The 18118-nt window shown below is 44.5% G+C and overlaps 3 protein-coding genes across 5 annotated transcripts in view; 1 reads left to right on the top strand and 2 right to left on the bottom strand.

The window, feature by feature from the left end:
* LOC127597354 (PSME3-interacting protein-like) overlaps positions 1-2258 on the bottom strand; it is a 46595-nt gene extending 44337 nt beyond the window's left edge. The window contains exons 1-2 of the mRNA XM_052060343.1: positions 2130-2258; positions 1138-1185 (exon numbers count right to left, since the gene is read on the bottom strand). The gene's annotated coding sequence lies outside the window, so the exon portion shown is untranslated. The remainder of the gene's footprint in view (positions 1-1137; positions 1186-2129) is intronic.
* A 114-nt stretch (positions 2259-2372) lies between these two features.
* ndrg4 (NDRG family member 4) overlaps positions 2373-18118 on the top strand; it is a 70018-nt gene continuing 54272 nt past the window's right edge. For all 3 annotated transcript variants that reach the window (XM_052060934.1, XM_052060935.1, XM_052060933.1), the window contains exon 1: positions 2373-2515. The gene's annotated coding sequence lies outside the window, so the exon portion shown is untranslated. The remainder of the gene's footprint in view (positions 2516-18118) is intronic.
* LOC127597715 (uncharacterized) overlaps positions 6825-18118 on the bottom strand; it is a 166450-nt gene continuing 155156 nt past the window's right edge. Inside the window, exon 2 of the mRNA XM_052061008.1 lies at positions 6825-8048. Coding sequence (XP_051916968.1) covers positions 6926-7933 — 1008 coding nt within the window. The 5' untranslated portion in view covers positions 7934-8048 and the 3' untranslated portion in view covers positions 6825-6925. The remainder of the gene's footprint in view (positions 8049-18118) is intronic.

Genomic DNA, 18118 nt, shown 5'->3' with positions numbered 1-18118 from the left:
ATATACCGGTAAACACAAAATAACCGCACAAAATAACCGTCTAGGCGAAACAACAGAAGACGCTGGTTAAAATAAGGACCGGGAATGAATAAGGAGGCAACAGAAAACAAACACGGGACGTGACATTTGGTTTCATTGCGTCAATGGTGGATGCTGGTCTGTCAAGCAGGGGAAGCTCAATTTCGGACTAAATCATAAAATGTGTCAGTTTATTTATACGTGAATTCTACTCTCCCTTCCTTTTCAAAAAATGAAAAGGAAAAGGATGCCTTCACCATAAGATCATTGGCTCATTTCACTGCCATTCAAAAGTGAGATTCAGCCTCAGAGAGATCATCCAATCATCATGCAGAAAAGCTGAGCATCGTGGCCAGCCGATACGCTGAGTGTCCAGCATTTATCCAATGACTCGTCTCGTTTCAACGCATTGGGACAACCTACACTAAACTCTCGAGACGCCCAGTGTCCGCGCGGTCGACGCTCAGCATCCACACAGTGTAAAGCACAGTGAAGCTGTGGGAATATGAATGAGAATAGAGGCGCATCGTAACCAGTAATAAGAAGCTGATTCGGAACAAAATTTGAGCGCGTTGTAGCGCATATTTAGTCAATGACATGTCCACACAATTGTACGTACACACATATATTTGATCACTTACTTTTTGACATTTTAGGGGAAGCTGAGCTTCCCTTGCAGTCTTAGAGCAATCGCCTTTGCATTGTATACATAGTTCGGTATTGTATGATAACTGTAAAAAATAAAGCAAGTACCAAGTAAAACTTTATTGTCAAATGTGATACAGCACACATTTTGTCCCTCACATTTTTGTGCTTTTTTTTGGTGATAAATCCGACTTCACGGATTTCAATTATCATGGGTCCTTTTTGGAACGTGACCCCCGCGATAAACGAGGGATTACTGTATATATATGGCTCTCACTGAAATCCATTTCCAAACATTTTGCTTATATGGCTCTCTTCGTCAAAAAGGTTCACGACCCCTGCTCTAACCCGATAACATGATAAGCTGTCCACTGTCATAACCGCTGTCCCTGAAAGGGTTAATATACCACACTTGAAATTAAATGTCCTTTTATCTGCTCCTTGAAATCAAAATAGTATGAGAATGACACATACCTGGCCAAGGAGCAGTTGAATAGCTAGTTGTCCAATAATATTTGGTCCCTTAAAAAGGGAGAAGCACAGTTAAAATGTGTTGTAATTCCTACATCTATCTATCTATCTAGCTATATACACACACACACACACATGCACGCACGCACACACACACACATTCAGATGTTCAGATGGATATAGTAGGATAGTCTTAACAATAGCGGCGGCAATATTAAAAATAATAAAAATAAACTAGACAATCCACAGAATTAGCATGACTGATAATAATTTAAATACGGTGAGGTTAACTGTTAATGCTATTACTCATATTATAAAATACCAAAATGTCTGCACATGACTATTTACTGTGGATGTGATTAGTACTTGAGTCATAAATTTAGCTGAGCGTAAACACTATGCTCCTTCACACTGAGTTGCTCCACAAACGACTCGTCATTCAAATAGACGTATTTATATAATTAATCTTCAACGGGCGCTTTTTTAGAAAGGTCAGTAGAATCCAAATCCAAACAACGCAAATATGATGTCCGTAGGGTTGTGTAAAAACGTCGAGAGTGCCAGGATCCTATTATGGCATTCTGAACAATGCAATATAGAAACCCCCATAAATGACCGATACTGTCGTTCTATAAATGATTTTCCATTCTCCAATCATTTAACGACAGCTACCGAAACACGGTCAGCTCCTTTCACGGTTGCATCAAACAGGACCAAAAAAAGGCTCTCGTGCCTGCAGGCTGTTGCGCGTTGGTGAGTCTGTGTGGGTGTGCGTATGTCTGCGAGCTGATAGTCAAGTCAGTAACACCGAGTCAGAATTGCATGTGCCGAACACGACATCGCGCCTCTCCTTTAAAAGAACATTCTCTTAGTTTTGACGGTATGCTTTAAAAGGTATTTCTCAATGTTGGAGCGTCATCCGCCAACTCGCAACTGCGGTGTTCAGTGCTTTTGGTAAGGAGATGAACGCAAATATGTCACCAGGCAACACTCACTCAAAAACTGCGTTCCCTCCGCCTCAGCTCCACACTTTGCCTTCGTCTCTTTCAGTTCTATTTCTCCCTTCGCCCGTTGTGTTCTGGCATTCATTGGGCTGCATTACCGCTGAAGCCACGTGTTCTCTGTTTATCATCAAAAAGAGGAGGGAGCAGATAGGCAAAGACTCTCTCTCTCTCTCTCTCTCTCTCTCTCTCTCTCTCTCTCTCTCTCTCTCTCTCTCTCTCAGTCTCTCTCTCTCTCCGAGTGCATCCGTTGCTCAGACAGACCCACACACCCTCAGTTACATACATTCTTCCAATCCTCAGCAACCTGCGGGAGATACACTCGACAAGACTAAAATCGCAGAATCTACCCATCAGAGAACACCCTCGCAACACCACAGGTACCGTAAAGCGTTGTCTCTTGACCATACGAAATGAGCTTCAATTGATTTCCATTCATGAAGGTATAATATCTGAAATGATATATAAGGTGAACACGGAGCTGTGGTTCTCTAGTATGTAAATTATTGAGGACAACAGCAGGAGGTTGTAAAAATGAGGGCAGGAATGATCTTTTTTTTCTACAAAGCAGGACGTGTGAAAATTGCTCCTGCTTTTTGTAACCCAGACTCCTGCCACAGCAACACCTCTCAATGCCAGATTGCGTTGGCACGAATAGGGTGTTGACAGTGAATTTATTGAACTACGGAGCACCGTAGTGCACCATTTAGAGCCCATAGCTGCCATTAAACATAAAAACGCTTGTAATGTGAAACAATCTGTCATAAGACATGTAAGACAGTTCAAATTGCTAGCTTATGTAAAGCTCTTTCCACGGAAATGTCACACTGATTCTATTGGCATATAATTTACGGAGAGAAGAATGAATGTACAGTATGTTGGATATTTTCATGTTTGCATAATCGGCCCTATGCTTGTACGGTATCAGTATTTGTAGTTCATGTCACCAAAAAGAAATTTGTATAATATTCGGAAAGGCATGGAAGAAGTGAGAGAACCATGTTTTTTTTCCCACACGCATCCAGAACCTTTTTCTATTTTGTAGCTCACCAGAAATTAATTTTCAATTCTGTGCTGGCTGCACTTCTGTCACGTGAAATTGTCGCTGAAGTTGAGGCTGTCATCTCATTACAGATCCCCCCTTTTTTTAGCTTGAAGTTTATTTATAGATTCATAAAGACTAATACCTTTCTGTTTCTGCTCCAACACAAAGCTTCATGGAGCCAGTGAGTGATTACAGCCCACCACTGTTCTCCATGCACCATGTACAGAGACTAGACTAGTGACTCTTGTGTTTACCATAGCATTTAACAACCATTTTAAACAGAATGTGGAAAAGCTGGCATGTTACAATAGATAACAATACTAGGCAAAAAAACAAAACAAAAACAAATCTTGATACCGCCAGTGATTGTTGGTGACCATATGACTATATATAACCAGAATGTCACTTACTAGAGAATGCACGATGGACCTGTTTGTTTTTCCATTTCTTCACTACAGTATATAAAGTTATCGGACTGTTTGCCTGGCTCTTAGGACGATAAACAGACAGGCCTCATCACAGTTCTATTGGGGAAAACCCCCATTTTATTCCTGTTCAAGATTGTACTTACTTTTTATAAATTGTAAACATCAATAGAAAATCCATGCATAGCAAAAATTGTAATTGGGGGTTAAGATGGATCAGGCAACTGGTTAGCACGTCCGCCTCACAGTGGAAAGGTGCAGCATAGTTAAGCAGAAGGAGAAGAGGCAGAGAAGGTCTCCTACTGAGATGCAGGAATCTGTTCCCAAAAGTGCAGAGAAAATAACATGCCTGTGTTCCTACTCTGCGTGTGTTAATGTAGCAGTCTTTGACGGGTTATAATTACCGTAAATCTTTGCTAATTTCCGTTAGCCCAACTGTGACTTTCTGTATGTTATGATGGCATTAAGATGGTTCGGTTTAATAAAACCGAAACATCTAAACACCTATGCTAATTTCTGTTAGCCTGTCTAAGGTGTTTTGCGTTATTATGTCACCATTAAGCGAAAGATGAAATGATAGTATGGCTCGTTCAACATTTTGGTGTTTCGATGTAGAATATTGAATTCTGTTTTAATTGTCAGTTTTACAGTAAACTTCAACAGGGAGCAAATAAACAGCATTAAGTAAGCATGCGTTGCCTTGGTTATGGACAATTACGCATGCGAGAGAGTCTTCTTTTTTTTTCGTGAAAGTGATGTTATGTCTGGAATCAATCGACCATGATAGGTTTCACTGTATCGTGTGTTTTTGGAATGTGAGAGGAGGCAGGATAACCTACTGTATAAATTCTTATTTCTGTAACCAATTTACTTCCCTCCTATTATGTTGACATCATGTGATACCGCATAAAGTCTCTGACTATTTTATCAAATTTTTTTTCAATTTTTGGTGGTGTTTTATTAAAATCCTTCCTCACGAATTAGTCACTGAAAAGTAATTGCCAGGGAGGATTTTTTTTTTCTGAGTCGATTATAATCGAATTGCGTTGGAAAGCAAGCACATCCACATACCGGGGAGCCACTTAGCCCCTTGCACTTACAAATGTTTCTAGTCAGTCAACAGTTTGGGTTGTGGGAAGGAAAACTTTCTTTGCTTACTCAGTATTGATGGGTAGGGCCAGTGTAACATAAGTATCCATACGTGTTAGCGTTACGTACATATTATTTGTGGTTCTGAAGCTTTGGTCAGAGTTAGTTTTGTTTGGAAACAACTCATGCTCCTACTTGAAGCCCACTTTAAGCTCCCACCTTCACCCCTCCTCCACTGCATGGCATTTGGAACAGCTGAACAATGGAGGTTGGCAGCGAGTGAGCTGCTTGGAAAAGTCGTGATATTAACATTGTTTAGCATGCTGATAAAGTCTCTCTGTGTTAGATGCCACTTAAACATGACTCACCACTCACCTCTAAGTAGTTTTACGACATGATGTGTTTTCTTATACGATAATTACATGACACTCATTGGACCAACTTGAGTCCAATATATCTTGCCTTTCCCGTTGCCCGGGACCTGGATTGCTGTTCCCGAACAAGGCTGGTTGCATCGGCCTGCAGAAGTTCATGCATACAGGTAATCATGGAAGGCACTCGATCTAACTATATTATTTCAGGGATATTTCACATATACAGTGAAACTCCTCTACAACAAAACCTACAATTACCCCCTAGTGCGAAAAAATATTCATGCATTAACACCATTCCCACTTTCTTGCCATTCATACAACGAAAAAAAACCCTGTTGCGTTATATGAAATCTTTTTCTCTGCTCTTGCATTGCGACGAGATTCACTGCAACAAAGACTAATCCAACAGCTACCTCTACTGCTTCGTTCGGAAAAGGCAACAGCAACCACCACACTGGTTTACACATGGTCAGTAGTCCAGGAAGTTTTTGTTATTGTTTGTTTCAGATGCAGCAAGAACGTTGTATTGCTAAAATGGCTACAAAACGGAACTTAGTATGTCAAGAAGCTAAGACAAAAAGAGCATTGATGCTGGAAGAGAGGGTTAAAGTGATCAAAATGAAAGACGGAGGAAGCTAAATAAAAGACACTATTCAAGAAATTGATGTAAGTGAAAGTGATTGCTGATCGTAAATTTCGCAATTTCTTTCCTTTATTTCTTTCTACACTGACTATACGAAGTGTCAAATAAGTGTATGCTCATACTTATGCACTATTGGAATAAAAATAAAGAGTGCACATGTTTGTGTGTGTGTGTGTGTGTGTTTACATCTAAGATCAAATTTGCGACAGTGAAAAACTTCCATCCATCCATCCATCTTCTACCGCTTATCCGGGTAAGCTTAACCGGGGCCGGGTCGCGGGGGCAACAGCTTTAGCAGGGAAGCCCAGACTTCCCTCTCCCTAGCTACTTCTTCCAGCTCTCCCCGGGGGATCCCGAGGCGTTCCCAGGCCAGCTGGGTGACATAGTCTCTCCAGCGTGTCCTGGGACTTCCTCGGGGTCTCCTCCCGGTGGGACATGCCCGGAACACCTCACCAGGGAGGCGTTCAGGAGGCATCCCGAATCAGATGCCCAAGCCACCTCATCTGGCTCCTCTCGATGAGGAGGAGAAGTGGCTCGACTCGGAGCCCCTCCCGGATGACCAAGCTTCTCACCTTATCTCTAAGGGAGAGCCCGGACACCCTGCGGAGAAAACTCATTTCGGCCGCTTGTATCCGGGATCAGGTTCTTTCGGTCACGACCCATAGCTCGTGACCATAGATGAGGGTTGGAACGTAGATCGACCGGTAAATTGAGAGCTTCGCCCTTTGGCTCAGCTCCATCTTCACCACGACAGACCGATACAACATCCGCATCACAGCAGACGCTGCACCGATCCGCCTGTCGATCTCTCGTTCCCTCCTGCCCTCACTCGTGAACAAGACCCCAAGATACTTAGACTCCTCCACTTGGGGCAAGATCTCGCCCCCGACCCGGAGGGGGCACTCCACCCTTTTCCGACTGAGGACCATGGTTTCAGATTTGGAGGTGCTGATTTTCATCCCAACCGCTTCACACTCGGCTGCGAAACGCTCCAGTGAGAGTTGGAGAGCCCCGTTTGAAGGAGCCAAGAGCACCACATCATCTGCAAAAAGCAGGGATGCAATACTGAGGCCCCCAAAACGGACCCCCTCAACGCTTCGGCTGCAAAGGGTAGCCTTGGCGGAGTCCTACCCTCACTGGAAACGATTCCGACTTACTGCCGGCAATGCGAACCAAACTTTGACATCGGTGGTATAGTGACCGAACAGCCCGTATCAGGGGGTTCGGTACTCCATACCCACGAAGCACCCCCCACAGGACTCCCCGAGGGACACGGTCAAACGCCTTCTCCAAGTCCACAAAACACATGTAGACTGGTTGGGCGAATTTCCACATACCCTTGAGAACCCTGCTAAGGGTGTAGAGCTGGTCCACTGTTCCACGGCCGGGACGAAAACCACACTGCTCCTCCTCAATCTGAGGCTCGACTTCCTGACGGACCCTCCTCTCCAGCACCCCTGAATATACCTACCAGGGAGGCTGAGGAGTGTGATCCCTCTGTAGTTGGAACACACCCTCCGGTCCCCCTTTTTAAAAAGAGGGACTACCACCCCGGTCTGCCAATCCAGAGGCACTCTCCCCGTTGACCACGCGATGTTGCAGAGGCGTGTCAACCAGGACAGCCCCACAACATCCAGAACCTTGAGGAACTCCGGTCGGATCTCATCCACCCCTGGGGCCTTGCCCCCGAGGAGTTTTTTAACCACATCGGTGACTTCAACCACAGAGATAGGAGAGCCCACCTCAGAGTCCCCGGGCTCTGCTTCCTCCAAGGCAGACGTGTTGGTGGAGTTGAGGAGGTCTTCGAAGTACTCTGCCCATCGGTTCACAACGTCCCGAGTCGAAGTCAGCAGCGCCCCATCCCCACTGTACACAGTGTTAGTGGTGCACTGCTTCCCCCTCCTGAGACGTCGGATGGTGGACCAGAATTTCCTCGAAGCCGTCCGGAAGTCGGCTTCCATGGCCTCACCGAACTCTTCCCATGCTCGGGTTTTTGCCTCGGCGACCACCAAAGCTGCGTTCCGCTTGGCCAGTCGATACCCGTCAGCTGCCTCTGGGGTCCCACAGGCCATAAAGGCTCGATAGGACTCCTTCTTCAGCTTGATGGCATCCCTTACTGCTGGTGTCCACCAGCGAGTACGAGGGTTGCCGCCACGACTGGCACCAACCACCTTACGGCCACAACTCAGATTGGCCGCTTCAACAATAGAGGCACGGAACATGGTCCACTCGGACTCAATGTCCCCCGCCTCCCCCGGAACATGGGAAAAGCTCTGTCGGAGGTGGGAGTTGAAACTCCTTCTGACAGGGGATTCCGCCAGATGCTCCCAACAAACCCTCACAATACGTTTGGGTCTGCCAGGACGGACTGGCATCTTCCCCCACCATCGGAGCCTACTCACCACCAGGTGGTGATCAGTTGACAGGTCCACCCCTCTCTTCACCCGAGTGTCCAGAACATGCGGCCGCAAATCCGATGACACGACCACAAGGTCGGTCATCGAACTACGGCCTAGGGTGTCCTGGTGCCAAGTGCACATGTGGACACCCTTATGTTTGAACAAGGTGTTCGTTATGGACAGTCCGTAACGAGCACAGAAGTCCAATAACAAAACACCACTCGAGTTCTGATCGGGGGGGCCGTTCCTCCCAATCACACCCCTCCAGGTCTCACTGTCATTGCCCACGTGAGCATTGAAGTCCCCAAGGGAGTCCCCAGCAGGAGTACTCTCCAGCACACCCTCCAAGGACTCCAAAAAGGGTGGGTATGCTGAGCTGCTGTTTGGTGCATATGCACAAACAACAGTCCACCGGTGTGAACCCCAATGTACAGGCACTGAGTCGGGGGGCAATAAGTATGCCCACACCTGCTCTGCGCCTCTCACCGTGAGCAACTCCAGAGTGAAAGAGAGTCCAACCCCTCTCGAGAGGACTGGTACCAGAACCTAGGCTGTGTGTGGAGGCAAGTCCGACTATATCCAATCGGAACTTCTCTGCCTCACACACCAGTTCGGGCTCCTTCCCTGCCAGAGAGGTGACATTCCATGTCCCAAGAGCTAGCTTCTGCAGCCGAGGATCGGACCGCCAGGGTCCCCGCCTTTGGCTGCCGCCCAGCTCGCATAGCACCCGACCCCTTTGGCCCCTCCCACGGGTGGTGAGACCATGAGAAGAGTGAAAAACTTCTTGCTGCAAACATGATTTCGTTGGAGAGGAGTTTCACTGTATATGTCATTTGCAGCAGTAAAAGGTTAAGATTTTGTCTGTAACTTCATTATTTTTCATGCACATTTAATAACTTAAAACATGATTGAAAAAGAATACAGCTGTCCGCCATGTTCATTAAACACGTTACTAGAGAACTGGCACATGTGCAAAAGTTGTACAAGACGACACTACAATATAAATATACGCCCTTGTACTTGCGTATATTTCGCACTTGTACACTTCGGGCCTGGACGGCCACTGTCCTGCCAGCTCTCCCGGCTGCAACACACCTGATTCATGATCAGCTCATCAGCCAGCTGTGAAGAAGCATTAGAACGATCCTGATTATTTGAATTGTGTGTTGTTGAGATGGAAAACAGACAGGACAAGGGCCCTTGAAGACCGAATTTGGACACCCCTAATCTTGAGCGTTAATCCTCAAAGAATGAAGTCATATAGTTTCCAGCCAACATGAGGGAATAAGTCTCCTGAGTGAAATTTCATTTCTTATGGATGGATGGGCTTTTGCTGGATTACAATACACTTTGGAGAACGAGTAGGCCAGAAAGAGCGGCAGACAGCGCCATGTCAGCCATGTCGCTTGTTGGCTACCCACACGTGGACAATGTAATATGTTGTCCTATTTTACCTGCATGAAGATCACAGTGCTGTTTTGTTCCGCTGTCTCAGTGTCTTCAATTATGAGCGCGGACTCCGCTTGCATTATGGACATAACAGCCACAATGCCGCCCATTCAACAGATCCTCCATCGGGCAGTTAAGATCAATCTCCCAATTTCTGCTCAAAAATAAATTCTAGAAATACTCGGCACGGCATTTGCTTTTAATGTCAACTGTGTGGCATGTCCTCTCTCAAACTGCATCCAAATCCTCTTTGCTGAAATATTCACTGCACATGCATGCATGCCTGCCTGTTCTTGTGCACACAGAAGCTAGACAAAACTTACGGAAGTACAATTTTTGTAAAAGTTGTGGAATAACCTTGTTTGGTGTTTCTGGTCGACCGCCTGCAATTTTCTGCTGTGCATAATGGCATCATTTTTCTTTGTGTCTTCCTTGTTGTCCAATGTGTGTCTGTTGTTTAACAGGATATGACACACACGCTATTTGTCGTTGGACACAATATGGATGGACCCGTGTGTTAAAAATGTTGCCATAAAAGTGAAATTGATCAATATCGAGAATTATTTGATCAACTCTTAAGGTGATTAATTACTACAAATCAAGCCACACATAAAATGAATGAATGCTTCCTTTTGTCTTAATAAAACATAACTCACACTTCAAAACACAGTGCTACATATTTTTTTTTTGGAGCAGTTTGCATCATTGTATTATTTGCCCCATTGTGTCAATTTATCAGCACAGTAATAGTTGTCTATCCTGCATTCATTCTGCTCGGAAGAAAATAATGAAAAAATGCTTACAAATCACTTCACAATTCCTCATGGTTACACAGGAATCATGTAGAGGGAAAAAAGAGGAACAAAAAAATACAACAATCTATTTTTGAACAGTTCTAGAGCTACAACAGACACTGGAACAGATCATTGAAATAAGACTGGGAAGAAAGCCAGTACCATTGAAATACAAAATTCCTGCTTGGTAGCAACCTACAAGAGGCATGATTGTAGCCAGGACATTTTTTTCTCCGAGATCCTGAGAGGCCCTCTGGAGGGTCCCAAGAGGGCAGCCATGTGTTTAAATATTTACTTCTTTCATCATCCCAAGACCAGGATATAGCTATGGCAATAGTTTCATTTTCTTATCTCGTGCATTTAATGCCACAGTGTATACTTGCACTTGTCAGCCGTTGGGACTGGTACACTATAGATAAAAACAAATAAATAAGACGATCAATTACATAATCTAGATTTATTCGTGATGTTATCCTAACTTTGTTTTTTCTTTTCAAGTATCAAGCGAGATTGTTCTAGTACGGGGGTTAGGGTTGGGAGGGGTGCTCTTAACCTTTACATAAATACTTTTATATAGTAAAAGAATATATAATGGTGGCATGTTCTCCTAACTTGGGGATCAGCAACACGCGGCTCTCTAGCTGCCTGCGGCTCTTTAGCGTCCCCCAGTGGCTCCCAAGTTTTTTCAAAAATGTTTGGAAAAAGATGGGAGTGAAATATATTTTTTTGTTTTAGCGACTCGGTAGTCCAGTGGTTAGCACGTCGACTTCACAGTGCAGAGGTACCGGGTTCAATTCCAGCCCCGGCCTCCCTGTGTAGATTTTGCATGTTCTCCCCGGGCCTGCGTGAGTTTTCTCCGGGTGCTCCGGTTTCCTCCCACATTCCAAAAACATGCGTGCAGGCTGATTGAACACTCTAAGTTGTCCCTAGGTGTGAGTGTGAGGGTGGATGGTTGTTCGTCTCTGTGTGCCCTTGTGATTGGCTGGCAACCGATTCAGGGTGTCCCCTGCCTACTGCCCGGAGACAGCTGGGATAGGCTCCAGCACCCCCCGCGACCCTAGTGAGGATCAAGCGGTTCGGAAGATGAATGAATGAATGAATGTTTTAATATGGTTTCTGTCAGAGGACAAACATGACACAAACATTATTAACGTTTTCCGATGCTGTAAAAATGTGTTGAATAAATATTAAATGTCAACATTTCGTCTACGAATATTTGCGTCATAGCCTGCAACACACTTTTCTATTAGCATGTCAGTCAGGGGGCTGTTGTAAAAAAACAAAAACAAAAAAAATCCCATCTCCCTTTCATGTACAATTCACTGAGGGTACTTGCTAAGAAGGGAAATCTGGGCGGCCAAGAGAAGCATTTTAAAACGGTACACGTGAGCTACAATAGTTAGCACGCTGCGAAGGTGCGTCCCGTGTGTCGTTCATCTTATCGGTTGGTATGGCTGTTGATCATTGCGGCATGCGTGTGTGTCTATGCGCGCGTGTGAGGTCACGGTTCGATCGCGGGATCTTTGTTGTTCGAAAAGTAGATCTTCCGTCAAAAAGGTTTGGGCACCCCTCCTCTAAAGGATCAACTGCAGGGGAGGAAAAAAAAACGTAATCATGAATGCTGGTTGTGTATTTGTAGGCAACTTAGTCATGTTGATAGCAGGCTAATACAGTCATATAGATACATACAGGATCTTTTGCCTTCATTATAATGCTTTTTATTTTTTTGCAGCTCCAGACATATTTGTTTTTTGTTTATTTTGGTCCAATATGGCTCTTTCAACATTTTGGGTTGCCGACCCTGTCCTAACTCAACTAGTGGAGGTTATTTTATTGACAACTGTCTGAGGGTGTTTTCAGGCCTACTCTAGGCTTTGTCTGGTCAGAATCAGAATCAGTTAATGTAAACAATGTCAATCACACCAGACAGCATTCATCATGGAGTAACCACCAGTCTATCACAGAACACTCAAGATCGATACACAAATAACCATCCAAAGCCATATTCACTCTTCCTGTCAAAGAATGGTCCAGACCAGAGTTTATTTGCTATCTTCACACGTGTCCAAATGAAAACACATTCAGTATAAGTCTACTTATGGTTGTGAGTGAGACTGCACCCTCAGACTGAGGAGTGTGAGAACTTTTATATAGTTGCATTTCGATGAATCATATGAATCATATGAATCATTATGTTCCAAAACAAACCATTCTAAGACTATGATCAATTTCCATTGTATTTGGAATAAAAGTTTTATCAATGGTATTAGAGATGTTTTGATTTTGTGATTTCAATTGTAAAAACAGGAACTTTAATCAACTTGAAGCTGTGAAACACACTGAAAGAATACAACTGCAATTACATTAAGTAGTAAAATGCTCCCTCATTTTTTTCAACATTACATTACATAACATCACATTTTTAAAAAATTAATAAGTATCGCATCAGTGTAAAGACGTGTTAACATCTGTAAATCATAACGGTGGATGACTGTTTGGGACATCCACTTCACAGGGCGCAGCAAGGGTCGATTCCAGGTCTTCCTGTGTGGAATTTGCATGTTTGCCTGTGCCTGCATTACGATCCGGCATAATCCGGATCAGTGTGGATCCCAAAAACGTAGACAAGGCTAAATTTCTTTGACAAAAATGTTTATTTACAAAACATTGCAAGACTGATCATGTCCAAATGAGATCGCTGGTACGCCAGGATAACTGTGAAAAACAAAAAGCGCTTGCTAAAGGAAAGGAAAAAGAAACAACATGAATATCTTGTCAGGAAGGACAAGAACGTTTAATCACAAGAAAATATAAAATAACACTATGAATTGGAAACTTCACTAGTGCTTACAACAGAAGTGGGCAAACTATGGCCGGTGGGCCGAATCCGGCCCGTTGGTCCTTTTAATCCGGCCCGCCGAAGGTTGGTCCACAATTATGGTTCAATGTGAATGATTGCATTCATTTCAATCGGAGTTGTAATGACAGGCATTTCACCGCCAGGTGGCGCATTGACTTGAAGTTGTAGAACACGGGGATGGGGGGGGGGGATCTTTTCGACCACCTAGGACCTCTGTATCGCTCTACTTCTACTGGTCTGATCACAACCCATCTGCAGCAATGCACAGTCTAAAATAGGTCATCAACAACACTGTTCTCATTTAAAAAAGTATATTAATACAGTACTTTCATGTTTTTGTTCTGTTGATGTTTGATATGGACTGTCAACAAATGCAGTTTTGTTTTATTAATGTACCATAGCTTGTGCTGACATGGCCCTTCTGTCAAATTTTAAAAGTCAATGCGGCCCCGGAGCCAAAATGTTTGCCCGCCCCTGGCTTACAACAACAAACTATCCATCCATCCATCCATCATCTACCGCTTATCCGGGGCCGGGTCGCGGGGGCAACAGCTTTAGCAGGGAAGCCCAGACTTCCCTCTCCCTAGCTACTTCTTCCAGCTCTCCCCGGGGGATCCCGAGTCGTTCCCAGGCAAGCTGGGTGACATAGTCTCTCCAGCGTGTCCTGGGTCTTCCTCGGGGTCTCCTCCCGGTGGGACATGACCGGAACACCTCACCGGGGAGGCGCTCAGGATGCATCCGAATCAGATGCCCAAGCCACCTCATCTGGCTCCTCTCGATGTGGAGGAGAAGCGGCTCGACTCCGAGCCCCTCCCGGATGACCGAGCTTCTCACCTTATCTCTAAGGGAGAGCCCGGACACCCTGCGGAGAAAACTCATTTCGGCCGCTTGTATCCGGGATCTCGTTCTTTCGGTCATGACCCATAGCTCGTGACCATAGGTGAGGGTTGGGACGTAGATCGACCGGTAAATTGAGAGCTTCGCCCTTTGGCTCAGCTCCTTCTTCACCACGACAGACCGATACAACGTCCGCATCACAGCAGACGCTGCACCGATCCGCCTGTCGATCTCCCGCTCCCTCCTACCACCACTCGTGAACAAGACCCCAAGATACTTGAACTCCTCCACTTGGGGTAAGATCAAACAACAAACTATGACATGGAAAAGAACTGAGAATGACATGGGCCTAAAGAGAATTGCACTTGGTAGGCGAGTTGTGATCAAGACAAATAATCCGGCATCGGGTTTGGTTGGTAGTCCTTCAGTAATCCCCTGACAGCAATGTGTCAGGTGTGCTGCTGGAGGGGACGTCCTCCCCTCCAGCTGGAGCTGAAAACAAACACCAACCGATCAAAATCATGACATGCCTGGGTTTTTCCTGGGTACTTCGGTTTCCTCCCACATTCCCATGGCAAGATCTCTAAATCAGGGGTCCTCAAACGTATTTCTGTGAAGGCCAAATAACTTTTCCCTTCTCTGACAGGAGCCAGGGTCAGTTTGCAACAAAAAGTGCGACCATCGCAGATGTATTTAAACTTAAATATTTATGTTTCCAAAAAGCCACACATAAAATCTTAACCCTTTCTGGGATCATGACAGAACATTGATTTAATTTGTCTGGCATGTGTCCATGATTTTTTTTTTGATGGAAGGGTTTGAGATAGGGCACAGATTGTAGAAGGGTGTAATGGAATAGAGCGTTTTGTCCGATGTATGTACAAGTATCGATGACGTGGCCAAACTGAACAAAAAAAGATAATGCTGCTCAGGAATTTCTCAGGAGGCCGGGAAAAATGCGGAGGCAGACTTCGCACCTGGCTCGCGGGCTGTAGTTTGGGTATGACTGCTCTAACTCGTCCGTCGACACGTTTGTCGATGTGTGCCCTGCTATTGGTTGGCAACCGGTTCAGGATGTACCCTGCCTACTGAGTGATCAAAGCTGTGATAGGCTCCAGCACGCGCACAACCCTCGTGAGGATAAGCGGATTAGAAAATGGATAGATGGATGGACGTAAATCATAAAATCAATGAAGCGCCTTTCATAACAAGTAATTACATCCGTAGCCTAGCCATGAATCAATTTCTTTCTTTTCATGATCCTTCAAGTGCATTGGAGCAAATTTGACAGTGTTTTACATTTTTCAGTGCAAAATGACATGACCGGGTTGTGATATTTAAAAAAATTCTGTTATATGACAGCACGGGAAAAAAAAACCCTCCTCTACATGGATGACATAAAGCTGTATGCTATATATATATATATATATAATCTATTTCCAGAATGTTGCTCACTTTATCTGAAATGCCATCTTGGGTTCCGACTATCCGGTTTTATTGTTTAACATGGCTGAAAAAAACCTGTCCAAAATAACCCCACATATTATCATCCGTTTTGTTGTCTGTATTTTTTGCAAAACAACGTTGCTGTTTGTAATAATATTACAGCAGTAGATGTCCGTCTTCCTTTTTGTGGCGTCGTGGCCTTTCCCCCGGCCATGAAATGTTACCTTATAATGACTAATGTCTATTACATCCAATGATGTGATGTTATATGAAGTGTCAAGAGTGACAGCACAGTCAGACCATGAGGAAGAAACCCAGCAGGCATGTCCGGAGAAAAGCCAGTCAACCATGTCACTAGCGTGTATTGGTATTGCTCCCCCCTCCGTGGACAGGAGTAAAACCAAGTACCAAATAAGGCTTACTCAGGAATCCATTCAGCCTATTTTGCGATTCACTGAGCATTGATAACTTGACATCTGGTTGTCTGTTCAGTTCAGGAAGGAGTCCAATGTTCACTCCCTTCCCCCTTTGTTTTTTTTTACTGGTAACTACCTACTGTGACCGTCTGCCCCGCTGGCACATGCCCCGCATTCCTGTCAGTGGACAAGAGACACAGCCCCTTGAGCTTTCAAGCATTCTTGCTGACCATGATAACATGAACAAATGAATCAGGTTCCTGAAATACTTGATTTTCTCCACTTTCCACATTACACTATGAAGTCCATTTACAGTTCAGTATTGCGTATAGTATTTGATCTTTGCCCAAACTACGTCTGCCTTCACTATACCGGATGGCAGTGATGATCCTTTCAGCTTTTTGAGTGATGGGGGTTTGATGAAAACAAGCGGCTTGTTGCTACTTGGCAACGAGAACAAGCTAGCTGATGAAAATGATAACTTAACAACACCATACAGTATATCTCCTATTGCTTACAGAGCGGATGGGCGACCGTAGCCCACCTCCATTGCTTTACTCTGTGACGAGTCATAAACTGCTGATTCCTATCTTAGAACTTTCTCACCTCTCGGTACGTCAGATAAGGATGTCAACAGATCGAAATATAGACCAGTCAGGTAGTGTGCAAGTTAGTAGGTGGAAACAGAACCAAACTGCTCAATAATGAAGCACATTTAAAAGGACTGGGCGGCCCGGTAGTCCAGTGGTTAGCACGTCGGCTTCACAGTGCAGAGGTACCGGGTTCGATTCCAGCTCCGGCCTCCCTGTGTGGAGTTTGCATGTTCTCCCCGGGCCTGCGTGGGTTCTCTCCGGGTGCTCCGGTTTCCTCCCACATTCCAAAAATATGCATGGCAGGCTGTTTGAACACTCTAAATTGTCCCTAGGTGTGAGTGTGAGTGCGAATGGTTGTTCGTCTCTGTGTGCCCTGCGATTGGCTGGCAACCGATTCAGGGTGTCCCCCGCCTACTGCCCGGAGACAGCTGGGATAGGCTCCAGCACCCCACGCGACCCTAGTGAGGATCAAGCGGTTAGGAAGATGAATGAATGAATGAATTTAAAAGGACTGTCATACTTGACAGTTCATGGTATCTTTGCAACATGGTGAAGTCCAGGGAATGGTCAAAGCAGTCACCAGAGGAGGACATTTCTCTTCCCGACCAAGGATAGGAAAACAGTTTAAGGAAAAAAAACCCTGGATGACAGTTTCTGGGTTTTTTGTTTTTGTTTTCTTCTGTTTCTGAACACACAGTGGCACTGTGAGGATACCTGTTCCATAGAACCTCCCCTGGCAAACACCACACTTTAAATAAAAAAAGATGTGTTGTCAAAATGTGTTGTATTTTTATGTACATTTCGATTCAGCTTGTTTTGACTACGTGCTAAAATATCTATCAAGCTAAGAAGGAAAAGTTTACAAACATACAACTGGTCTTTCTTTCACGTGAAGCAAAATACAATTTTTTTAGAGCATGGGGAGGTTTGTGTCTCCTGTGATGATATGTTCAAATTCCATTGAGTCGGAATTTAGTGCCCATGACACAATGCTTCCTAGCCTTACGAACATACAATACTGTAAAACAAAACAAAAAAACGAAAAATTTCAGAATCCGTATGATTTGCTCGATACGGCCATATACGTAAGATTCACCACAAAATCTGTATGAACTATGGCCAAACCGTAGAAGTTGACAGGTATGGTTAACGCCAAGACTTTGAATTGAGGCTGCATAGCCTGACCACAGTCAAACGAAGCTCCATTATTCTAATGTGCAAATGTGTGATGAGAGACTTGAACTGGAACACATTATTCAATTTGCAGTGCTCAAGCACACCCGCGAACCGCTCATTTGCACCTCTGCATAGATTCATACGCAAGCCAACTCAGTGTGCTTCACACAATCATAGGAACAACGCCGAGAGGCTTTTTCAAACTAGACAGCTAACCATTCATCCATTTTCGAATCAAGACTATTCATAAAACTCGTTTGAAAACGCATTTTTGTCTTAGGGCTTTCGATCCATGACTGACACTGTTCGATTGTTTTCTGGTGTCAACTGTTTACTGTATGTGTTAATAATTCATGATTGTATTTACTTTTTTCACAGTCTTTATAGGTGTATTGTTATTTTATGGAATATCTTAAGAGCTTTGTAACAGGTGCCAC

This window comes from Hippocampus zosterae, chromosome 3, assembly GCF_025434085.1.
Source record: "Hippocampus zosterae strain Florida chromosome 3, ASM2543408v3, whole genome shotgun sequence".
NCBI lineage: Eukaryota > Metazoa > Chordata > Actinopteri > Syngnathiformes > Syngnathidae > Hippocampus > Hippocampus zosterae.
The sequence above is the reverse complement of the archived record's forward strand: the minus strand, read 5'-3'. Positions and strand labels throughout refer to the sequence as shown.